Genomic DNA, 22,847 nt, shown 5'->3' on the forward strand with positions numbered 1-22,847 from the left:
TCCAGCATATCCAGAACTTGAATCAAAGTGAAACTAAAAGAATGAACAGAGTAAAAAAATCAGGAAGAACGATAAACTAAGCATGTGTGTGTATGCCTTAATGCCCCTAGGTGTTTCCCGTCCGTCACTATTGTAGCTGTCAAAATATGCTGTTTACTCATTCTATGACCACGTTAAACAAAGCTGAGTAATTACAAATGTATCTAATTAATCTATCAATACTATTCAATTCAATTCAATTCAATTCAATTTTATTTGTATAGCGCCATAACAATACAATTGACTCTAGGCGCTTAACAGAGCCCAGAGCCTAAACCCCCTTAAGGCCGAATTATGCTCTGTTTTAGACGTAACGCGTAAGCACGTAAGATACACAACCCCCCCTTGCGCGGTAAAATACCCCCCCTTACGTGCTTAAGTGCGTCGCCCAAAATTCCTGACTATGCGACTAAAACACTACGGCCCTACACAGCTCGCAAAGGCTGTGATTGGCCGGCTACCACATCCTTTCACACAGAGTCTCACGTTTCCGGGTTAATAGCATACAGTCTTTTTTAGACCCAGACATTTTTTAAAATCATGAATACCCTGCAGACCGTCTCACAAGCCTTTTCTTATGGATTAGGAACAAACATAACAGAAGAGGTCCGAAGACATGAACTCCTTTACAAATCCTCTATAAACACTTATAAGGACGCTCAAATTACCGCGAATATCCCATTCTCACCCGCGATTGTTTGGAGAGAATGTGGTCATTCACAAACAAATAGGTACTTTCATATTCATTTTCCGCCACTTGTGAGTCATGGTGATATCTTTCATTGAGATCATATTGACGTGAATCCATCAATTGCACCAGCGAGTTTGATAGAATGAGCCCGGTCTGCTCATACAAAAGTTAACAGTAACCTGCCGTTACCTTGTGGCCAGCACCATTGTAGTTACAAGCATTGACAACATGATGAGATTCTCTCGCCGTTTACCAGCTCATCTTTGAATAATGTAACTCATAAACACATCGTTTTAAAGCCTGTCGCAGTCATTAAAAGATGTCAATAAACGAACTTTTGCGTCATGTGCTGTCTTTTTCGCCACTGGTACTGAATTGCCAACATTTGTATTTTGTGTAACACATGTATTCATAACATCAAGCCTTTCGCCCACTACACTTTCATGCTCCGGTAAGTTTTTTTCCTTTGTCCTGCTGCAATAAATAGGCTTACTTAACTCAAAAAAAAATCTACAGTTCTGGCGTCAATTTGCTTTGCAACACGCAACACGGCTCACAAGCCTTGCAACACGGCTCTGCGTCTAAAACGAACCTTAAATCAAAACTTGTCTAAAACAAGTTCCTTGTGTAAATTACGTGCTTACGCCTCTGCGTCTAAAACAACCCTAAATTGGCCTTTAGTGCATGCACAATGGCAACAGGGGCAAGGAAAAACTCCCCGTTAGGCAGGAAGAAACCTTAGGCAGAACCACGGCACATAAAGGCCAATTTAGGGTCGTTTTAGACGCAGAGGCGTAAGCACGTAATTTACACAAGGAACTTGTTTTAGACAAGTTTTGATTTAAGGTTCGTTTTAGACACAGAGCCGTGTTACAAGGCTTGTGAGCCGTGTTGCGTGTTGCAAAGCAAATTGACGCCAGAACTGTAGATTTATTTTGAGTTAAGTAAGCCTATTTATTGCAGCAGGACAAAGGAAAAAAACTTACCGGAGCATGAAAGTGTAGTGGGCGAAAGGCTTGATGTTATGAATACATGTGTTACACAAAATACAAATGTTGGCAATTCAGTACCAGTGGCGAAAAAGACAGCACATGACGCAAAAGTTCGTTTATTGACATCTTTTAATGACTGCGACAGGCTTTAAAACGATGTGTTTATGAGTTACATTATTCAAAGATGAGGTGGTAAACGGCGAGAGAATCTCATCATGTTGTCAATGCTTGTAACTACAATGGTGCTGGCCACAAGGTAACGGCAGGTTACTGTTAACTTTTGTATGAGCAGACCAGGCTCATTCTATCAAACTCGCTGGTGCAATTGATGGATTCACGTCAATATGAACTCAATGAAAGATATCACCATGACTCACAAGTGGCGGAAAATGAATATGAAAGTACCTATTTGTTCGTGAATGACCACATTCTCTCCAAACAATCGCGGGTGAGAATGGGATATTCGCGGTAATTTGAGCGTCCTTATAAGTGTTTAAAGAGTATTTGTAAAGGAGTTCATGTCTTCGGACCTCTTCTGTTGTTTGTTCCTTGTCCATAAGAAAAGGCTTGTGAGACGGTCTGCAGGGTATTCATGATTTAAAAAAATGTCTGGGTCTAAAAAAGACTGTATGCTATTAACCCGGAAACGTGAGACTCTGTGAAAGGCTGTGGTAGCCGGCCAATCACAGCCTTTGCGAGCTGTGTCGGGCCGTAGTGTTTTAGTCGCATAGTCAGGAATTTTGGGCGACGCACTTAAGCACGTAAGGGGGGGTATTTTACCGCGCAAGGGGGGGGTTGTGTATCTTACGTGCTTACGCGTTACGTCTAAAACAGAGCATAATTCGGCCTTAAGGGGGGACCCATCTGCTTGAGGTCGGCCGGGTGGAGACAGGAAGGTGGGAAGGGGGGAAGGGGGGAAGGGGGAGGGTTGTGTGGCAGAAGGGGAAAGGAAGCAACAGGGGTTATACACAGCCAGCGTCGCTGGACGTAGTAAGTATACAGACATCCGGTGGTAAACACATGATACAGGCAAGACCAGATTACTGTACCAATAGGGTTACTGTTACAGGGTTAAGGGATGTAGGGACAGAGAAACATTTCAGTGGTGGCAATAATGTATATTGTATATAAATGCTAGCATTGGGTATTGGGTGTGTGTACGGCAATGCAGTGGCGGTGGGTGCGATTGGCCGAGGGTTTCTCCAGGTAGACCAGGTGGAGGGACTACAGCAGCGTCCCATAGCAGAGATAGTCCTGATTATTAGGGAGAGAAAAGGGAAGAAAAGGAAGAAAGTGAGTGGGTAGAGTTCAGCTGTCCATGTGCGTAGATGCGGAGTGGTGGGGGTGAGGAGCAATAGTTCCACTTCCATCAGCAATTGGAACGTGCTATAAGGGGGAGAGAACATTTATGTTAGTAGGCATCAATTTCAGAAACAGATAGGGAGATACATTTGGGTAGTGGATTTAACAGTAGGCATTATGGCTATTTTATCAGTGTTATTATAGGCATAAGCAATATGATATGGAAGGAGAGAGAGAGAGAAAGAGAGAGGGTATATATGTTTAGTAAAGGCCCTCCTACACGGTACAACATACGCTGTCTGTAGCCCAGTTTTGTTGATTAGGGGGGTATTGATGTGTTTTAGTTTTGCTGGCATTGAGCATTTTGTTTAGTTTGGTATATGTGGAGATTTTAGTCGTAAGCTTTGTTAGGGTTGCAGGGCAGCAGTGCCCATTTGGCTGGTGACAGTCGCAACACGCGCCGTATGCTGTACCCGGGAACCGTAAAGGCCTTCCTACACGGTACAACATACGCTGTCTGTAGCCCAGTTTTGTTGATTAGGGGGGTATTGCATGTGTTTAGATATGTTTTAGTTTTGTTGGCATTGAGCATTTAGTTTAGTTTGGTATATGTAGAGATTTTAGTCGTAAACTTTGTTAGGGTTGCAGGGCAGCAGTGCCCATGTGGCTGGTGACAGTCGCAACACGCGCCGTATGCTGTACCCGGGAACCGTAAAGGCCTTCCTACACGGTACAACATGCACTGTCTGTAGCACATATTTAAATTTTTATTTTTATTAGAACAATATTTGTGTTCGGATATGTCTGGGTGGATGGCACAGCAGGTGATGGGTTTGTTGACGCGATTACTTTTGGCTATAGGATGCACTAAAGAGGAATGTCTTAAGTCTTGATTTGAATATATACTAGACACCTTAAAGAGGCTGTGTGCCAAAGATGTTTCTCATATATATTTATGTATGCAATATACTTCACTAATCTTTTGTTTGGGAGCTTTGAGCCATACTCTTCCCATGGCTCAACCAGGAACAGCTCAGAGGCCAGTTTCCCGAACGCTAAAAAGGACTTGAAATCGGTCGTAAGAGGGATATTGCAGAGCGGTTTCCCGACGCCGCACTTACGGCAATGATGAGTCTATGATGTCGCCAAAATCCACGTAGGCCGTTAAGATACGTCGTTATCGGGAAACGAGGCCCTGGTCATGTGACAATTGACACCAAACATGTGACCTTGTACATATTTCTAGTTAATTTAAAATGAGCATGTGAAAAAGTCATCGATCACTTGACATTTGACATTTTTTTATGGTTTAATAAGCACTTGTTAACAACTATTGCATTTGACGGGGCTGGTCAAAACAAGACTAAAGTGGCTATGGCATCCACTGCTGTTTTGAGAGAGGGGGAGAATAGATAGACAGTCAGAGAGAGAGAGGGGGAAAGCAATATTTGTCCAGATAGAGCGACCTGCTGGGCCAATCATGATTGCTCACATCAGCAATGCTGACATGAACTTGACTAATACAGTTATGATAATTGCCTCTATTTTCTGTGACAGATATATTGTTAGTCCCGGTCATTTGAATGAATGCATTTGAATGAATGCTACCTTATTGAAAAGCATGTCATTTCAATGAATGCTACCTTATTGAACAGCATGTCATTTCAATGAATGCTACCTTATTGAACAGCATGTCATTTCAACGAATGCTACCTTATTGAACCGCATGTCATTTCAATGAATGCTACCTTATTGAACAGCATGTCATTTCAATGAATGCTACCTTATTGAACCGCATGTCATTTCAATGAATGCTTCCTTATTGAACAGCATGTCATAATTAAGTGCAAGTGAGCCATTTCAATCCAGGGTTGGATGATCCATTATCCATTATGGGTGGAAGGGTAACACACATTTGACATCATCACAATATAATGTGAATGCAAACATCAAAATAAGTGTGAACTAATTTTGCCTGTTCAGTTTTTTATTGTCTCTTTTTTGAAGGAAAAAGGAAAATTGAAAACTTTAACAGTAATCCAAAGAAGGTGGTTATAAACCATTTCTGATAGGCAGCCTAAGGTGTATTGATATTTGACAAGTTATGTATGGTAAGCTACAAAATGACATTGCTTTGGAGGAAACCTATTACAAGGACCATTTCAATCTGGACAGAGATATCGGTGAGTGACAGCGGCATCTTGGTGGTGTTCTTATTGTAAATTAATGAAGGAATGGCGGGAGGAGGAGGAGTGAGTCATAAAATGAAATCAGTTTTCCTCTTCTTTCTCCGTCAGTGCTGTGCTGAGCCCTTAATCACAGCGATCTGCAATAATGCTGCCGAGGGAAGAGTAATTACAATGCCGGTAGTGAAGAAGGCGGAGCGGCAGCAATGCCAATTGCAGATTTGAACGAAAAAAACTTTGAGCAAACAAATGATGACTTGTTATCTCACTTTGTGTTGATTGGTCTCCCGCATTGCTAGCTGCAGGTTTTCCTGCACTGATTCATTGCACGTCAAATGTCTTATTACATCAGTGATGCGGCGTTATAACATACATCTACACTCTCAAAATGAGAAGTTTTTGATATAAACTAGTTGAAAATTCACTACTTTAATATTTCCACCTGAATAATACATTCTCTATGGTTCTCGCTGTATTATAATGTTTCTGTCCTCAATATAAAATTCTATGAATTCAATAGAATTTATGAGCATGTTACATGCTGCATGGATATCGTTTGTGTTCTATTCCCCCTAAGATTGAAGCAGTTCTGTGGGGATTGACAGAAAGCCTCTGTTTTGATCCAAGAGAACAAGGTCTTATTTGATCGAAATCACACAGAAGGAAGACCGATGCAGATGGGCCAATGCTGTGGCTTCCAAGGGGGTGTGTTTTACGGACTCCACTAAGTTCACAAACGAACAGAGATGTCAATCAGTGTCTGCACTATTTTACCTTCTGTATCTTAAGATGTCCTTTTTATGAGGGGGTGAGGTGCTGTGTCACATTATATTATCCTGACAAACCAATTACTTTTACCTTTTACAGTGACAGTCCCTTATTCTCCATTTACTGTTGTGCATTACAATGCTCTTCTGCCAAACAAATAACCATGTCTATAAAATGAGGTTGTGAAATTGATTGCTTAAGATGCGATACATTGCTTCATTAGGGCTTTATGTGTGATCGCAACATTCATAAACCATTGAGAGGCTTCTAAATAAGAGAGTTTTTTTTGCTATTCGAGTTTTAATGGCTGTGCTATCTGTTCATTTAGTGATCTTAACAGAGAGAGGAGCAACACCGTCACGCGGAACCTCTCAGCTGTGGTAGAGACAGGAAGATCCTCTTCTAACTTCCCTTGTCATTGAGTTTTCATTGTAAGTTCTCATATACTCTGCTTGATGATTGACAGCTCTCTCTCTCTCTCTCATTCTCTCCCTGTCTGTCTCGCCAGCTTTACAGAGTTCCTGGAGCCCTTTGAAAGAGTGATCCAGCCTGAGGAGCTGTGGCTCTATAAGAACCCCCTAGTGGAATCAGACCACATCCCTAAGAGGGTGATGTTTGTAAGTATGGGCTCTCATCACTCCTATTGCAAAGCTCTTCATCCTGAGATAACAAGGAAGTACCAGACTGTTGCACTATGTGAGCCTAAAGTATGTGGAATACTGTTGCCCAGAGTTAAGGGACAAGGAGCGTGCTTACACAGTATTTGTATCCATCACAAAGAATTCTCATTTCAGTGCATTAGTGGATGAACAATGGAGGTGCTTTCTCCTTAAATAAATATGCATGCTTACAATCACAGGGACCATATTTATCTGTTAATACTTCATTAGAAACGCCCGGCGGTTTGTGTATTCGCTGGAAAACTTGCTGCATCCATTGACTTGCATTTCATCCTGGAAAGGATGAAGGGTTAACCAGTAAACAAAAAAAAGCATTTTTTAACTTAGAATGAAAATTCTCTGTGGCATGTTATTGTTAATTTTGAGAAATGGCAGTTATTCACCCGATAAATTAGTGCCTCAATGGCTTCACTATAAATGCTTAATGGCTGATTCAGTCTGTGGCTCAGTCCAGAAGTGAAAAAGACCCGTTTGGCATTGTTCCATTATCCCAATGCGCCCATTTTCATACAGCCCCTTGCCTCAGACAATGTATTACAATACATGCAATCTGTATAACAACAACATTTTAAGGAAGATTTGTGTCCCAGTTGTTCAGTTCCAGTATGAAATATGGTGAAATCCTCCAGTATGCCTCTGCTGTTGTACAGCGGAGCAGAAGGATAAGTGTTTATCAATAGTTATTATAAAGCACATGATCAATCTTCCCTAGAAATATTCTGCTGTGTGTCTCCTGAAGGATAGGTGACCTGGATATTTTTCACAAACAGATGTGTTCACTGGAGTGTAAAACTCATTAAATATAATCAAATTGAAGGAATCAATACGGGATTGCGAAGAGGATTAGGATACTCTCTCTCATTGGGAGTGGTCCAGCTGCCAAACCTCACCATGTGAGGATTATCATAATGTAGTTTTCTCCAGGAAATGCTCATTGCAATTAAAGCCTTTACAGACTATGGGTTAATATCCTGACTTATTTTAGCCAATTTAGTGAGCTTGTATTGGTCTAAATGTCCTTTTTCATTCACCGCCTCTAAAGGGGAAGGTGTTCTTTGACAGAAAAGGACAATCTCTGGCCTTAACTATTGAATGGGCTCAGTAGCTGGTGTCAGGAGGGAGCCATGCTCATATTTCTGAACAGTTAAACTATAGAGGCAATCACCTTGGGCGCAAGATGCTCACATAGAGAAAGTGGATACATCCATGGACCATAAACTACAGTTTATGGGTTCCTCTTTCAGAGTGCCTCATAAAAATAGAGGCAGGTGTCAGTACTTTCTGTGCCAATGGATCACTGTCTAGATGACAGACCACTAAAATATCGTCATGAGGCAAGAACATGCACTGTGCTCAATACAGTTTACAATGATGCCTGGTGTTCTATATTAGGTGTGTTTCTCCTCAAAGGTCTGGAAAGTGGCCTTTTACACAAATACAATTAATTGGGCTTGTAATAATTTGAAGTAAAATGTTTGTGAGATGCTTTACATGAATGTCCATTTACACAACCAGTCAACAATACATCTACTGATGCGCAAACTTGGACACATCATTAGTGTTGTTTCCTGGAGTCACTGGGTGTTTCGGGTCTTGCAACAGACACCCTCCTCCAGGCGACCCGACCGAGGCTGATCAGACCCCGGCCTGTGTCCAAGTGGCATGCTACCCCAACTGCTCTCCCCTCTTCAACCAGAGCCATCTAGACGCTTTCTCTGCTGCCTCTACGTTGTGACTGATGGCTCCTCTTCGGTTGGCACCTGTTATGCCCAGTGTGCCGTAGGCTTTGTTCAGGGAGTGGCTGGCAAATCCCCGACTTCCCACCTCCACTGGCATACACCTAGTCCTGCACCAACCCTGCTCAGACTCTTCACTGCTAGTAATCACTCCGGGTGTGATATACTTCAACCCAAAGATGCTAGAGCTCTTCTCATAGACCAATTGTTTGAAACGTTGCAGCATTGTGCGGTAACCACTGCTAATAGAAAATTGACCATTTTCAACAGTGTATTTTATTGTATTATAATCATAAAAACACTGTGTTATACTACGTCTGAATCACAGCCATAGAGACATCCTTTACCAACCCCACTCTCACTTGTGTATCATTGCTTAAGTATTGTAGCTAATGCAATACTGTGTTTATCAATTATGTCTCTGGTACATTCAATTCATGACCTGAGCAAACCAGTAAAATAATCATTAACAAAACAATATCTAGTCTTGAATGTTGAGTAGAATGTGTTCTGTAGGTATTGATGATACCTACAGAATGTAATTAATATTTGTTAAAACAACATTATGTAACAATTTTACTTTTAAAAAACTGCTTCAAAATCAAATCATTTTAGTGGTACACTAACAGAAAATGGCGTCTAAGCCACTGCTACATCATTATTAATAATGTAATTTTATCTGTGTCATCCCTGTCTCACAGAGATTTGTAGTTTTTCCAGATGCCCAAAGTCATCAACCTCAGCCCCTTCTCATGCTAGCATCCAAATAAATTCATCTCAAGCCAAAAAGATCAGTCTTTGTCAATCTCACGCCAAATAAGCCTGGGAAGTTTGCAACCTTGAATTCTTGTTTTGTTAGAATTTATCTCAAATGTCACAATTAATAAAACTATGAACAGTCATATTTGTGTAAAATCTTTTATTATTCTTCCTTGTCAGTCGACATGTTTCTTTGGCTTCTGGCGTTGCCTTTGCCGGTTCCATATCCTTCAGCTTGTCAACAAATACACCTGTACCACTGTCCATTAGGGGGTCTAAAAGCGCAATTTGTATTCATGACAGTGGGGTAAAAGTAAACTACACTCAGCAACTTTAGGGGAGCTCTGTAACTTTAGTGGGAGCTCAGTAACTTGAGGGGGAGCTCAGTAACTTTAGGGGGAGCTCAGTAACTTTAGGGGGAGCTCAGTAACTTGTGGGGGAGCTCAGTAACTTGAGGGGGAGCTCAGTAACTTTAGGGGGAGCTCAGTAACTTTAGGGGGAGCTCAGTAACTTGTGGGGGAGCTCAGTAACTTTAGGGGGAGCTCAGTAACTTGTGGGGGAGCTCAGTAACTTGAGGGGGAGCTCAGTAACTGGGGCGGGGGGCTCAGTAACTTTAGGGAGAGCTCAGTTACTTGAGGGGGAGCTCAGTAACTTGAGGGGGAGCTCAGTAACTTTAGGGGGAGCTCAGTAACTTGAGGGGGGGAGCTCAGTAACTTTAGGGGGAGCTCAGTTACTTGAGGGGGAGCTCAGTAACTTTAGGGGGAGCTCAGTTACTTGAGGGGGAGCTCAGTAACTTTAGGGGGAGCTCAGTAACTTTAGGGGGAGCTCAGTAACTTTAGGGGGAGCTCAGTAACTGGGGCGGGGGGCTCAGTAACTTTAGGGAGAGCTCAGTAACTGGGGCGGGGGGCTCAGTAACTTTAGGGAGAGCTCAGTAACTTGAGGGGGAGCTCAGTAACTTGAGGGGGAGCTCAGTAACTTTAGGGAGAGCTCAGTAACTTGAGGGGGGGAGCTCAGTAACTTTAGGGGGAGCTCAGTTACTTGAGGGGGAGCTCAGTAACTTGAGGGGGAGCTCAGTAACTTTAGGGGGAGCTCAGTAACTTGAGGGGGGAGCTCAGTAACTTTAGGGGGAGCTCAGTTACTTGAGGGGGAGCTCAGTAACTTTAGGGGGAGCTCAGTAATTTTAGGGGGAGCTCAGTAACTTGTGGGGGAGCTCAGTAACTTGAGGGGGAGCTCAGTAACTGGGGCGGGGGGCTCAGTAACTTTAGGGAGAGCTCAGTTACTTGAGGGGGAGCTCAGTAACTTTAGGGGGAGCTCAGTGACTTGAGGGGGAGCTCAGTAACTTTAGGGGGAGCTCAGTAACTTGAGGGGGGGAGCTCAGTAACTTTAGGGGGAGCTCAGTTACTTGAGGGGGAGCTCAGTAACTTTAGGGGGAGCTCAGTAACTTGAGGGGGAGCTCAGTAACTTTAGGGGGAGCTCAGTAACTTGTGGGGGAGCTCAGTAACTTTAGGGGGAGCTCAGTAACTTGAGGGGGAGCTCAGTAACTTGAGGGGGAGCTCAGTAACTTTAGGGGGAGCTCAGTAACTTTAGGGGGAGCTCAGTGAATGGGGCGGGGGGCTCAGTAACTTTAGGGAGAGCTCAGTAACTTGAGGGGGAGCTCAGTAACTTGAGGGGGAGCTCAGTAACTGTAGGGGGAGCTCAGTTACTTGAGGGGGAGCTCAGTAACTTTAGGGGGAGCTCAGTAACTTGTGGGGGAGCTCAGTTACTTGTGGGGGAGCTCAGTAACTTTAGGGGGAGCTCAGTAACTTTATGGGGAGCTGATATTTGTATTCATGACAGTGGTGTAAAAGTGCACTGCTCTCAGCAACTTTAGCTCAGTAGCAAAAACTAAAAATTCTCGCATAATGGGGCTTTGAGCCCTGCTTTTCTTTGCAATGGCCTTAGAGGAAGAAAATCACATCATGATTCGTTTGGTAATTTCTTAATGTTATTCAGGCTCCATAAACACCCCGTTTATTTACAGTTATGACAGCGTGTTACAGTTAAAGGCACATTTCTTACATTACACAGAAAATGGAATTGGAATTATAATAATATATTTTGAAGCCGAAGGCAGGAAGGGAGACAGCACAAGCTGCCGAGACAGCAGAGTGCCGGTGGCAGACGTCTCCTGGCTTGCAGCTCAATCACTTGCTGCACCCCATACAGCGTGCTTGGCATTCTAGGCAGAAGGGCCACTCCGATATCTGATCACTAAGCCCTTGTCATCTCCTTCCCCAGACTCCCACCTCTCTACTGTCTGGACCAGATTTTAAAGAGCATAAGCAAGAGCATGGATTGAGATGTCCAGGGAATGGGGGTTGTATTAACGCAAACACTAATTTCTGAAACGGAGAGTGACTTGCATTGGTGCAGTCTAGCATGTCGCCGAAGTCACTGAGCAGAGCTGTGAAATGACTCCTGCACTGATTGATTATGGCACATCTCACATTCTCTGTAGCCAGCTCTGAGTGTGTCTCCTGGGTTCTGATGAAGGCAGTTACCATATGAATCACAAGCCTGAACTGAAAACGTAGTCAGGTTGAGCAGCAAAAGGAGAAATAGCTGCATTTGGCACAGAGCTCTGAGATTACTCCTTTCAATCAGAACCTTACACAGGCCTTAAGGGATGAATAGCATAGTCTTACATAGAACACAGAATACAATGTCTCACAGACACAAATCGAAAATGGTATTCTTTCTCATTCACGTCAGAAATGGCAAACTGGGCACCACGTCTGAATAGAAGGTCGAAAGTAATTAACACTTCGTCTGGGTGCCAGTGATTACCTGGGAGACCAGAAAGTCCAAGCACTCCCATGAAGTGACAACCACTGAGCCCAGTGTGAGACTCCAGTTTTAATAGAAGGGACTCCATAGCATAATAAAATGGCGTTTTTGTGGCATCTCATTTTGTGCACAGTTGTGTGCCTTTCAGCCTACACAGCCTGTAAAGCATGGTTCTCCCAGTAGTTTTCAGGAGTCATACACTTTTAATGTACAGTGATTAAGCAAGAATGTCAACAGACTGGGCTGAAAGTCCATTGACTTTCCTCCATGATTTGAGGTTTTCTTCTAATCATCACTGTGACACAACCAAATCCCAAATGGGAAAAATGTACATTCTTAGAATAATGTTAGAGTGCATGACTTCTGTGTGGCCAATAAAGCAATACTGAATTAATCTGAATGAATGGGAGGGGGGTGGGGTCGTCATCAGGATGGGCAGGGAGTAAGGGATGGTTGAGAGTTGACAAACTGAACAAGCTTGGGGACAAAGGTGGCTCTTCTCCTCTGTGTGGCTCTTCTCCTCTCCTCTCCTCTCCTCTGAGCCGGTGTGCTAAGAGGAGCCACTCAAAAGCAGGGAACAGCATGTGTGAAGGGTCCTGTAAGATCCTGTTAGCTAACCTTGGCATCTCCCGCTCACATTAGGTGTAGGGCTCTGGCAGAAGTCCAATGATTTGTGAGCAGCTAATTAACGAGTAGACATTGAAGGTACTCTACAGGCATTTTCTGTTTCGGGGCTGATGGAGTGGAACCAAGAGTGGAAGGAGAATGTCATGATGCTCTCAGTGAAAGAGTAGTACAAAATTGTTAGAATGTCCTTGCTGACCCCTAGGGAGTTGGATGATGGCTGGATGATAATTAGAAGCTAAATGCAAAAAGTGCCTAAATCCTGAACACTTCAAGGAAGTCGTGATGAGACCATCTCTGGCTCATCTCTGTAGTCAAACACAGAGTTTTTAATACCATGCCAAGCAGAGCTGTATACTATACAACCATATCGTATGTAAGTACTCCATGTGCAGTATCCTAACTAATGCTTTCAACAGAGCTCAGATGTGTAAGCTCTGTGTATATTAATATATCCATCTGTTGAGAGGGGGAGGCTTAAGGTAGGTCCACTCTTGGGTCCACCCCAGTGCTAAAAGCAAGACATCAGCGCTGCAAAACTCCTCCAGGCAAGGGTGGAATTGCCTCCTGGACAGCAGGTGAACATCAGGGATGCCACTGTCTGTCTGGCAGGCCAATTGGTTAAATGATGGAAGAAAGCGCTGTCACAATTTCCCTGATAGGTTTCAGGGCAATTCTGTGGCAATCCTAATAAGAAAGTCAGAGACAAGAATTTCATCCCAATCTCATTTTGCTTGTGTCCAAAAATACCTTTCTCTTTTTTTGCTTGATAAACTGACACTTTATTTTGTTAAGAAGTTTAATTCGTTATTGGAGCTGGATTTCTATATAAAAACGTTTTTGGGGTCTTTGAGGTGTTGGAGGGGCTCTAATTTGGCAGCGAAAAACAGCCTACTGTTGTAGTCTCACTAGACTAAGGCAAAAGAGAGGATAGCCTACTGTTGTAGTTTCATTAGACTAAGGCAGAAGAGAGGACAGCCTACTGTTGTAGTCTCATAAGTCTAAGGCAGAAGATGACATTTCCACAATATTTTCCGCAAAAAGATCTCTTTTCTTTGCCACTCCGGAATGCAGAAAGAGGTTCATCAAATCCATAAACATAGCTTGCAGCCTTTACCTCCATATCTTATGCATTCTCAGGTCCTGTAGGCTACGGATTACTGCTGCTCTTGCGCTTTACGTATCAGGTTTCATCCCTGTCTATGGGATCTCCCATTTCGTTATTATATCTACACATAGTTACAAGTAGCATTGTATTATGCAAATACCTTATGTCTACTCTATCCCATTGATCCAATGCTCAGTGCTCAGGCTTTCACTCACCTGTTTGGTTATGTTGGGGTTGTGGATCCACTGACTGCACTAAATAGCCTACAGTTTGTTCCCAGTAATTAAAAAATAAATCGAATTAACATTAATTTATTTTTACCTGAGATGAACTGAACATGCTGTGGCAGTAGCCTGAAAGCTTAAGATAATTATTCCTTATGTCTACTCTATCCCATTGATCCAATGCTCAGTGCTCAGGCTTTCACTCACCTGTTTGGTTATGTTGGGGTTGTGGATCCACTGACTGCACTAAATAGCCTATACAGTTTGTTCCCAGTAATTAAAAAAAAAAAATCGAATTAACATTAATTTATTTTTACCTGAGATGAACTGAACATGCTGTTGCAGTAGCCTGAAAGCTTAAGATAATTATTCCGCATCACCACACAGTACGTTGCCTGTGCTAGTGGTGGAAGGAGTGAAAGTAGCCTACTAAGAAAGCAAATCAAAAACTGACCTATTCTGCACCCACAAGTTTCAGAATCACATAGGTATCGTGATTAACAATATAACAGTCAGTTCGAAGGATGTGGTAGGGCATTTAAAAACATGTCTGTCAAGCTACAATTGTGTTTCAATGAATTTAAATGTTTGGAACAACAGAAGAAGCACTATGTTTTATTCTTTGTTAATCTGTCCAGAATCATTTTTACATTGTAATCTCGTCTGACGCATTCAGTTTAAAGGAATTTCTCTTCAGTGCTATTGGTTAGCTTTAACCGAACCTTTCACTGATTCACTTCGGCCTGGCCCTACCCACTTAGTGCCTTTGATCACACCTTTACTGTGCAGCAGCGTGTATGCACTCTACCAAACATTTTCACCACTAAACTAGGGCCCCAGGTGTATAACAAAGCTCTCTGTATGCCACAATTTGTTTATCAGACAAGCTGTTACCAGGTGATGAATTAACTTTCATTTATGATAATAAATATGAATGCATGGTGTGAGAGTCAAATATGGACACACAGCTAGGCTGTAACTTAAACATGTGTTTGTTTTTCAGGCAATTTCATTCCTCACACCTTTGGCAGTCATTTTTGTGGTGAAGATCATTCAGAGGACCGACAGAACAGAAATCAAAGAGGCCTGTCTTGGTATGTTTTCTCTTCATGGAAAGCTTTTCATCACTATGCTTTCTCCAACTGTCTTTCACCCACACTGGCTTTTTTCACCAGCAGCACCAGGTTTTGCATTTTTTCCTCTGTTTTGTTCAAGTAGCCAATTGCCATTCCTCACTGAATGCAATCCTGCCTTTTAACTTTCACATCCAAGTTACCTATAGTGTCATTTAACTGTTTGAAAAACAGTACTTCCTCTGTCTGGCATAAACCTTGAAAGAGAGAGAAAGAGATAGATAGAAAGTGATGAAGATAGGAAGTTAAATGATTAATCAATTGATTAGTCAGTTGGTTCATTGTTTGATAAATTGGTTGATTGTTTGATTGGTTGGTTGGTTGGTTGGTTGGTTGATTGATTGACTGACAGATTGTTCCATATTTTCTCCACTGTAATCGCCTAGTGAGTCTCCCTTCAATGACTTTGAGCAGAACTGCTGGGAATTATGTTTTCAATACTTTCAGCTCACCCAGGCAGCTGGGCACACAGATTCAGATTTGCAGTGTGTGCTTGGAGGCCCAGAGGCACCACAGAGGCCATTACGTGAGAAATTTCACCTCAGATCCAATCAAACAGTGACAGAGAGAGGGAGAGAGAGGGAAAGAGAGAGATAGAAAGAGAGCAAGAAAGGAAAAGGGAGAATGAAAGTGACACCCAGAGGGCTTGCTATTGCACTGAGATGTCAGTTCTGAGAATTGTTCTCTGAACACAGTGTTTCATAAGCACGCTCATTAAGAGGACATTCATGCATTCCACTAGGTGAGAATGGAAACAGATTATCAACCAGAGAATACAAAAGGTGTCTATTTTGTAATCACATTCATTAGTCAGAATACATTTTCTGTGTCTTGAAGCTTTCCTTCTGCTCTAGACAAACTCAATTTCATCACCAGTAATTAATCTTACAGATTCAATGATTGGATGTGTATGTTTACCCTGTACACTGATTAATAAACTGCAATTTCCTACCTGTACAAAATTAGATGTATAATAAGGTCATCCTTATCTTTAAGTGTCTGAGCTGCTGGAAAAGGCAAGACTAAAATCCGAAAAGATGAAAGCAATATGTTTTAAAACTGGGACACGTGGCTTTACAGTATTATCACCAAGAGCAGGACATAAGAGTCATGACAACTGCTTTAGTACATCGCTAAAGCTGATATGTAACTTTGGCCTTGTGTGGGTGGGATTGAAAAAAGATGAGAGAGGGGGAGATAGAGGGAGGGAGAGAGGGGGGGTGAGAGAGAAAGAGAGGGAGATAGAGAGGAGAGAAAGACACAGAGAGAGAGAGAGAGAGGAAGGCTTTTAATGACTACAGAGTGAGGCAGGGTTCAATTTGCTCTCCACAGCCACTACAATGAGTCCTTCACTTGGTTTCTTTCAGTAGTATGGAAAGAAAACATATTGCAATTAATCTGCTATTTTTACCACCGCTCATGAGCAAATTGAATTGGTCAGATGGAGCACGTCTCATTTCACCTTTCAGCAGTGTGCACAGAGCTTCTCCAAATTAACAAGCTGCTTAATAACTGCTTGCTGTTCTACTTCAACTCAGACAGGGTTTGGAAATAATTCTCCTCAACCCAGGGAATAGATGTTAAGTGAGGCGAGGGGAGGTTGATGAGCCTTCACAAGATCCTATTTATACACACGTACCTGTTATGCCCAGGATTCATTCAGCAGACTGCATACATTCATTTACATTCATTACTTCAATGAGAGAGACACTTTAAGCAATGCAGAGCATCAAGTAATAATCCATAATGTTTTTATTTAAACTTCTGTGCTTACCTTTGCAGCAGTATCACTTGCTCTGGCTTTGAATGGAGTCTTCACTAACACAATCAAGCTGATAGTAGGCAGGTAATGTATAATATAATTTCAAGGATTCCAGTGATTTTGCAATGTTCAAAAACGTTGAAAGATTTGTGTCTACCCTTTGCAGGCCAAGACCAGATTATTTCCACCGCTGTTTCCCTGACGGACAGCTGAATGCCAAGATGCTGTGCACAGGAGAGCCTGACCTGGTTGCTGAGGGCCGCAAGAGTTTTCCCAGCAGCCATTCCTCATGTAAGTGCCCAATCGGAACCAGGGGGCAGGGTTTAAGCCGCCAGCCTTCCTTTTACAATTATAATAATAATGATTATAATAATAAAACATTTTATTAAAAAGCACTTTTCAAGACACCCAAGGTCACTACACCAAAAATTCATATACAATTCAGAAAAAAAGATCAAATTAACAAAATCTCAGTTAAAAATAAACAATCAGAAGTAAAATGAAATAATTCAAAATAAAACAGTTATTAGAGAGAGATGTCATGTTAAAAAGGCATAATTCAAGTCTTCGTCACGTGAGGCTGAATATTCAACCACAGGTGCAGTGTGTAGGAGGATAAGATGTGATAAGATGTGTGATTAGCACCTCCACGACTGGGGGTGGTGATTTAGGGGCAGGGAGCAGCCAGTCCATGAAAGCTTAGTAACTAACATTGGAGAATAGCCGTAGAGGAGAATTTCAGAAATTCAAAGGCTGAAAACTGAAGGGCCTTATGATGAGCCACACATACACCACGGCACAACCTGAGCCCAACAGAACCTGAGCTCAACAGAAGCAGCACAAGTTAGTCCAATGTATCAGTGAAGGTAGTCAGAACAGCAGTACAAATGCAACTAGAGCTCACAACTGGAATTGGCGATGGGTATGTGTCCGGATGTCATCAGTCGTTTGCCATTTGTCCCTGTCTTTAAGATTTTTACTGCATTATGACCGGAGTGAAAACTACACACTAGGTTTTTTTGTTTCAGTTTCTTTCATAGTGAATAAGACAGTACCTGGCTTGCAGGAGAGAGATGCCATGCCATGATGAAACAGTTTAAATAATCAGTTGCAGGGTTCTCAGTGCTTCTTTAGGTCCAGATTGTTTCTTAATATAAATGGCGTATTTTAGCCGTGAGTCAGTTTCCATTGTCGTGTGTGGGTGCTCGTGAGCTGGTGCTTATGATAACAGAAATCTAAATAAGGAAAGAGAGAAATATATTCAAACAACACAGAGACTGTCATGAAAGAAAGATGACTATCTTTACCCGTCTGAATTTCAAGAATATAGAAAGGCAAAGATATTTTTGCACATCAAAGATTCTAAATTAAGAGCAAGATAGATCAAGGCCGGCATCTGCTCTTAATTTTAAAACCTTGCGCCTAATTTATGGAGTGTCATTTCATCCTACAACAACTGAGCGCTTATGACCAACCATATCTTGACTTTGACTCTATTTGTTTTGGTTACACAGTGACTCCCATTTCATTTTGTAAGTGAACTCCTATTGGTTTCCCAGCAATTGCAGGAATGCTGAAATGGAGACAAATCATTTAAGTGAGCATACACAGTGACACATGGAAATTAAACTTGTGATTAAGTAAGACAACGGGTCTTGTCAAAATGATTTAAATTGAATTTGTCTTTTAAATGCAAGTTGATAGAGTTGTTGTTTTCTGAGATTTTGAAATAGAATGGAATGTGACAATAGGGATATGCCAGGCTGAGGTTTTAAATAATTGTATTCATGTTAAGGCAAGACATTCAACTCTGTCCGAGGATCTTTATGAGAAGACACCTCTCTTCAGCCTCCTCCTTCTCTCTTTCACTGTCTTTAAGGCAATCCCTAGGATTGGGCAAAATAGTGTAGATAGTAGAGATCTGGTTCACGATAAGTCTAGAGAGAGCTGAGCTTAATTGCTTGATGATGCTTGTCTGTGTAATGACATTTCATTGGAAGAACATTTAAGAGAACGGGGAGAGGAGGTCATATGTCTGAATTTTAAAAGGCAAGGAGGCTCACTACATCTAACTCCTGCTGCTCCCAGCCAGCACATGTGAACAGCTGGGTGCTGTTCAGACTGAACCTGTCTGAGCTACAGGAAACAGACGGATCAAGAAACACAGTCAAGAAATACTGAACATGAGTCTTTATTTATTAGACTTTTTGTCATTTAATTATGGCTGAAGGATTTATAACACAATTTGATTTGCTTTAGACGTATGTGCTGCTAACTAAGACATAATTAGTTTAAAGTTCTGTCATTATTTTTCCTTCGTTTCACTGATATTGTATGGTAAGGCCCTTGATGTTATTGAAGTGTGAATTCCCCTCTGTTCTAAACATGACAATACCATTTTCACAGCCACATAAACTGATTAAATGAGATTTTGGTTACTGATTTGGTAACCGAATTAATACGTTATTCAGAATGGAAAGCAAGTCAGGCTTTTAAACTACCAGTACATCCAACTCTTCGGTCATGTTGTTATTTTAGAGAAAACAACCTCGTCCAAACACAGAACATATTGCACCACATTGTGAGTCTTGGCCTGCCTGCATCCTTAATGAAACCTTGGATGAAAAGATATCAAGTCCCTTGGTGGAAAGTTTTATCATGAAGCAATACCTGAGACATCTGTTTAAAGCTGTGAAAGAATTCCCTTAAAGCTAAACCGAGAATTTTGTTATGGTTGGTTTGATTTTAAGGCATTTATGAGTAGAGGTTTAACCCATATCCGTGTGTATTTAAGATCTCTAGGTTTCTTCCTTTATAGTTTGAGCATGTACTGTTCCTTGTTTGTAGTTTGGGCATGTACTGGGCTGTTTGGTCCTCATGTTCATTTGGGTGTCCTTGGCATTGCAGATATGCAAAGGATCTCCGTAGCACTGCTGTTGACACATGTGAGATGTTTGTGTGTTGCTGAAGTGTGTATAATTGTCATTTGAGGGGAGATTGATAGTGCAAGTGTAATTTGCATACATTAAGTTTATAGGTTTAGATGCCACCCATACTAAACGAGATGAGCTAATTGACTAAAGTACTTGCCATTGCACTTGAAAGGTATTGTGACTACCCTTCAGGCGTGAGTATCTCTTCAGGTCAAAATATGTGTCTTGAACAGCCTGGTTGTTTCTTACAGTGAACAACTAGTGTCTTTGACACACCCTAAGGGAAATAGTTCAGACGGGGAAACCTGTCAGCCAAACTGACATTGACATATCTTTCTTTGGACTTTCTTTGGAGAAATGGAGGTAAATCTGACCTGACTCCACCTGACTCCTGAGAGGTTTCTCCTGGGCCTGAGAGTCCTGTGGGGGAAGAACTCTGGGTCTCAGGTGGGCCTCGGCACCAGGAGATTGCCTTGATATTTGTCCCTCTCCATCCACTCACTGTGAAATGTTTATGAATGAATGGAATCACCTTTGGGGTTTAACTGCTAAGTCCTCTATCAACGTCATCAACGTCTTCTGAGAGCTAGAGACTATTTTCCACACAAAATTGATTTGGAACTCATTAATTCTGTCAAAACCTTAGTTAGTCTAGGGGATTTCTTTAACTTCCTGCAAATCATGTGCTAGCACTTGGCCCTCAGTATCTCTTTGGGTTTAATTATTAGAGGTACGTTTTCAATTTTGCATTGCATGTCTTTGCGTCATACTTGCTGGTGTATTTGAAGCATCACGTAGTAAAAATTGTTGCTCCCTGGTTGCAGACCCTACGTTGTAGAGCCTCAAAAGGCTGGCACATTTCACAGAGTAAACACCAGTGTGGCTCCACTGTGCCCAGCGTGCTGTTTGATATGCAGATAGAGCGTACTCTTTCAGGCAAAATTCCCGTCCCTTGGCAGCAAAATCAGGGGGGCTATGGAAAATACATAACTAGTCGCTAATTTTGGAACTCCACAGGAATGGAAGATCGGTCAGTGGAGTTGTCTGGTAAGACAGGGCAATTCAATCAGAGACTTTCAGCTCTGATTCTTTTCAATAGCGTCAATTGTCCAAGAGAGTTGAAGTGTGTGTGTGTGTGTGTGTGTGTGTGTGTGTGTGTGTGTGTGTGTGTGTGTGTGTGTGTGTGTGTGTGTGTGTGTGATAGTGTGTGTTTGAGCTTTCTGTAAATGTATCCTGTGAGACTGTGATTCATTATGTATTCCCATCAAGATGGAATGTCCATGTCTTGTGAATGTATTGTATCATTCAGAATGGTATGACTGTAACAGCCCGGGCTGCAACATAGAAGGAACGCAACCAAAAGATTAACCTAAATAATTCATTAAACTTCAAACTTCCGTCAGAAAACATTACAAGTCTAGGGGATAATATGGCCTACTGGTTATGTAGATAATATAAACAGTAATAACAGAGTGAATTTGGAGTATGGATGTAATGTGAATGTTTGAATGGAAGAGAATCCACGTGTGCCAGAACTAATGAGTACATGGGTGCCAGCTAAGCAGATGAGTGAGTGTGTCGAGAGAAGTGTATAAGTTAGTGTCAGAATGTCTGAATGTGGGAGAGATTGACCTTTAACCCCTTATAACCCACACCTACACCTTTCTGAGGCCTCCCCGCAGTCAATGCATGGCCACAAAGACTGCAGGGGACACAGAGGGTCATCATAGTGACATTGACAGATGTCATCCCACAGTGTCATACATGTGTCATACATGATTTTCTATAGCTGTCAGTGATGATTGAATTATAGAACGTGTGCCTTAGTACTTTTCAATGCTCTTTTCTCTGTACCCCTTTGAGTGTGAGGACCTCTTGCTGTTGGAGCCGTCTTAAACATGGCTTAAGTATATTTGATTTGCCTATGAGACACACATGTACTGTGTGTAATTGCACTGTGTGTAATTGGAATGGATTGTTTAAAAATATTTTTATAAATATGTCCAAAAAGCACTTAACAACCATTTTTTTCTGAAAGCAACACATTTTCAATATTTATTAGGCACTGTTATTCCTCCATTTCTGGAATTATCCAAAAAATTACTTTCAAATTCATTTCATTTTAAATTCATGATCAAATAAACCACACAAATATCATCAAATTAATATAAAGCATGTCTTAAATATACTATCTCTTTTTGTCATGATATTTGTAGTTCTAGAAGATGAATGTTGAACAACTAGCTACCTAAGAGTCTAGTAGCTAGTTGTTGATATTGCTTATTATGTAGGCTGACCTTCAAATATTGAGGCAAACTGCATAAATCCATCATAACAACCCTTTCAGACAATATTTAAAAAATATTTATATATGTTGGCCTTAGATTGTTTTTGACACTTAAATTGTAGTGGGAGTTCATAGCAGACAGGAATGATGCCCAATGAGGTGTCCCTTTCCTTGACTAGAATGAGCGACAGCAAAAGGGAAGTGGGAAGACAGTGTAGCCTGGTGTTAACAGACCCTTTTCCCATCCTGTCTTTTCCTTCTCGTAATTGAGGCACAGAGGGTCATTTGGTTCAGGGGAACCGTGAATGATCAGGGGTGAAAATGATGGCCTGCAGGTTGGATGGTTTTGCTGGTTTTCAGCCGCAGCTTTGCCAGAACTGTAAATATGCTGAGCTCATCTTAATTGAATTTTGACACTGTAATCACAGGAACCACTAAACTGGGATCTTGTCAGTCAGACACAATTAGACTGGACAATATCTAGTGAATTCCAATGAATTTAGCAGACATCTTTTTAAATTAAAGTTACTCTGGTGAAAACGCAATTGCTGGAGGCCTACATGATGGTCAATACAAAATCTATCATATGATCTCTGAATAAGAACAAAACCCAAAACACAATAATTCTTTGTAACGCGCGAATGGAGCTCTGCTCTTCATAGCCTTTATTACGTCCTGAGTAGTGTCCATGATTAGAACATTGATCTAATCTTAGTCATCTAATTAATGAAAATCTGGTTTGATTTTGTAATTACAAAACACAAGAGCAAGTGATGAGGGAGGGGTGGAATGACCAA

The 22,847-nt window shown here is 41.7% G+C and overlaps 1 protein-coding gene across 1 annotated transcript in view; it reads left to right on the forward strand.

Annotated features, from left to right (window-relative positions):
* The window catches only part of plpp4 (phospholipid phosphatase 4), a gene marked incomplete at both ends in the record, with an annotated part of 52,331 nt that overhangs the window by 21,325 nt on the left and 8,159 nt on the right, over positions 1-22,847 (forward strand). The window contains 4 exons of the mRNA XM_080848918.1: positions 6,487-6,595; positions 14,939-15,029; positions 16,851-16,914; positions 16,997-17,121. Coding sequence (XP_080705044.1) covers positions 6,487-6,595; positions 14,939-15,029; positions 16,851-16,914; positions 16,997-17,121 — 389 coding nt within the window. The remainder of the gene's footprint in view (positions 1-6,486; positions 6,596-14,938; positions 15,030-16,850; positions 16,915-16,996; positions 17,122-22,847) is intronic.

The sequence above is a fragment of the Sprattus sprattus genome (assembly GCF_963457725.1).
Source record: "Sprattus sprattus genome assembly, chromosome: 12".
Taxonomy (NCBI): domain Eukaryota; kingdom Metazoa; phylum Chordata; class Actinopteri; order Clupeiformes; family Clupeidae; genus Sprattus; species Sprattus sprattus.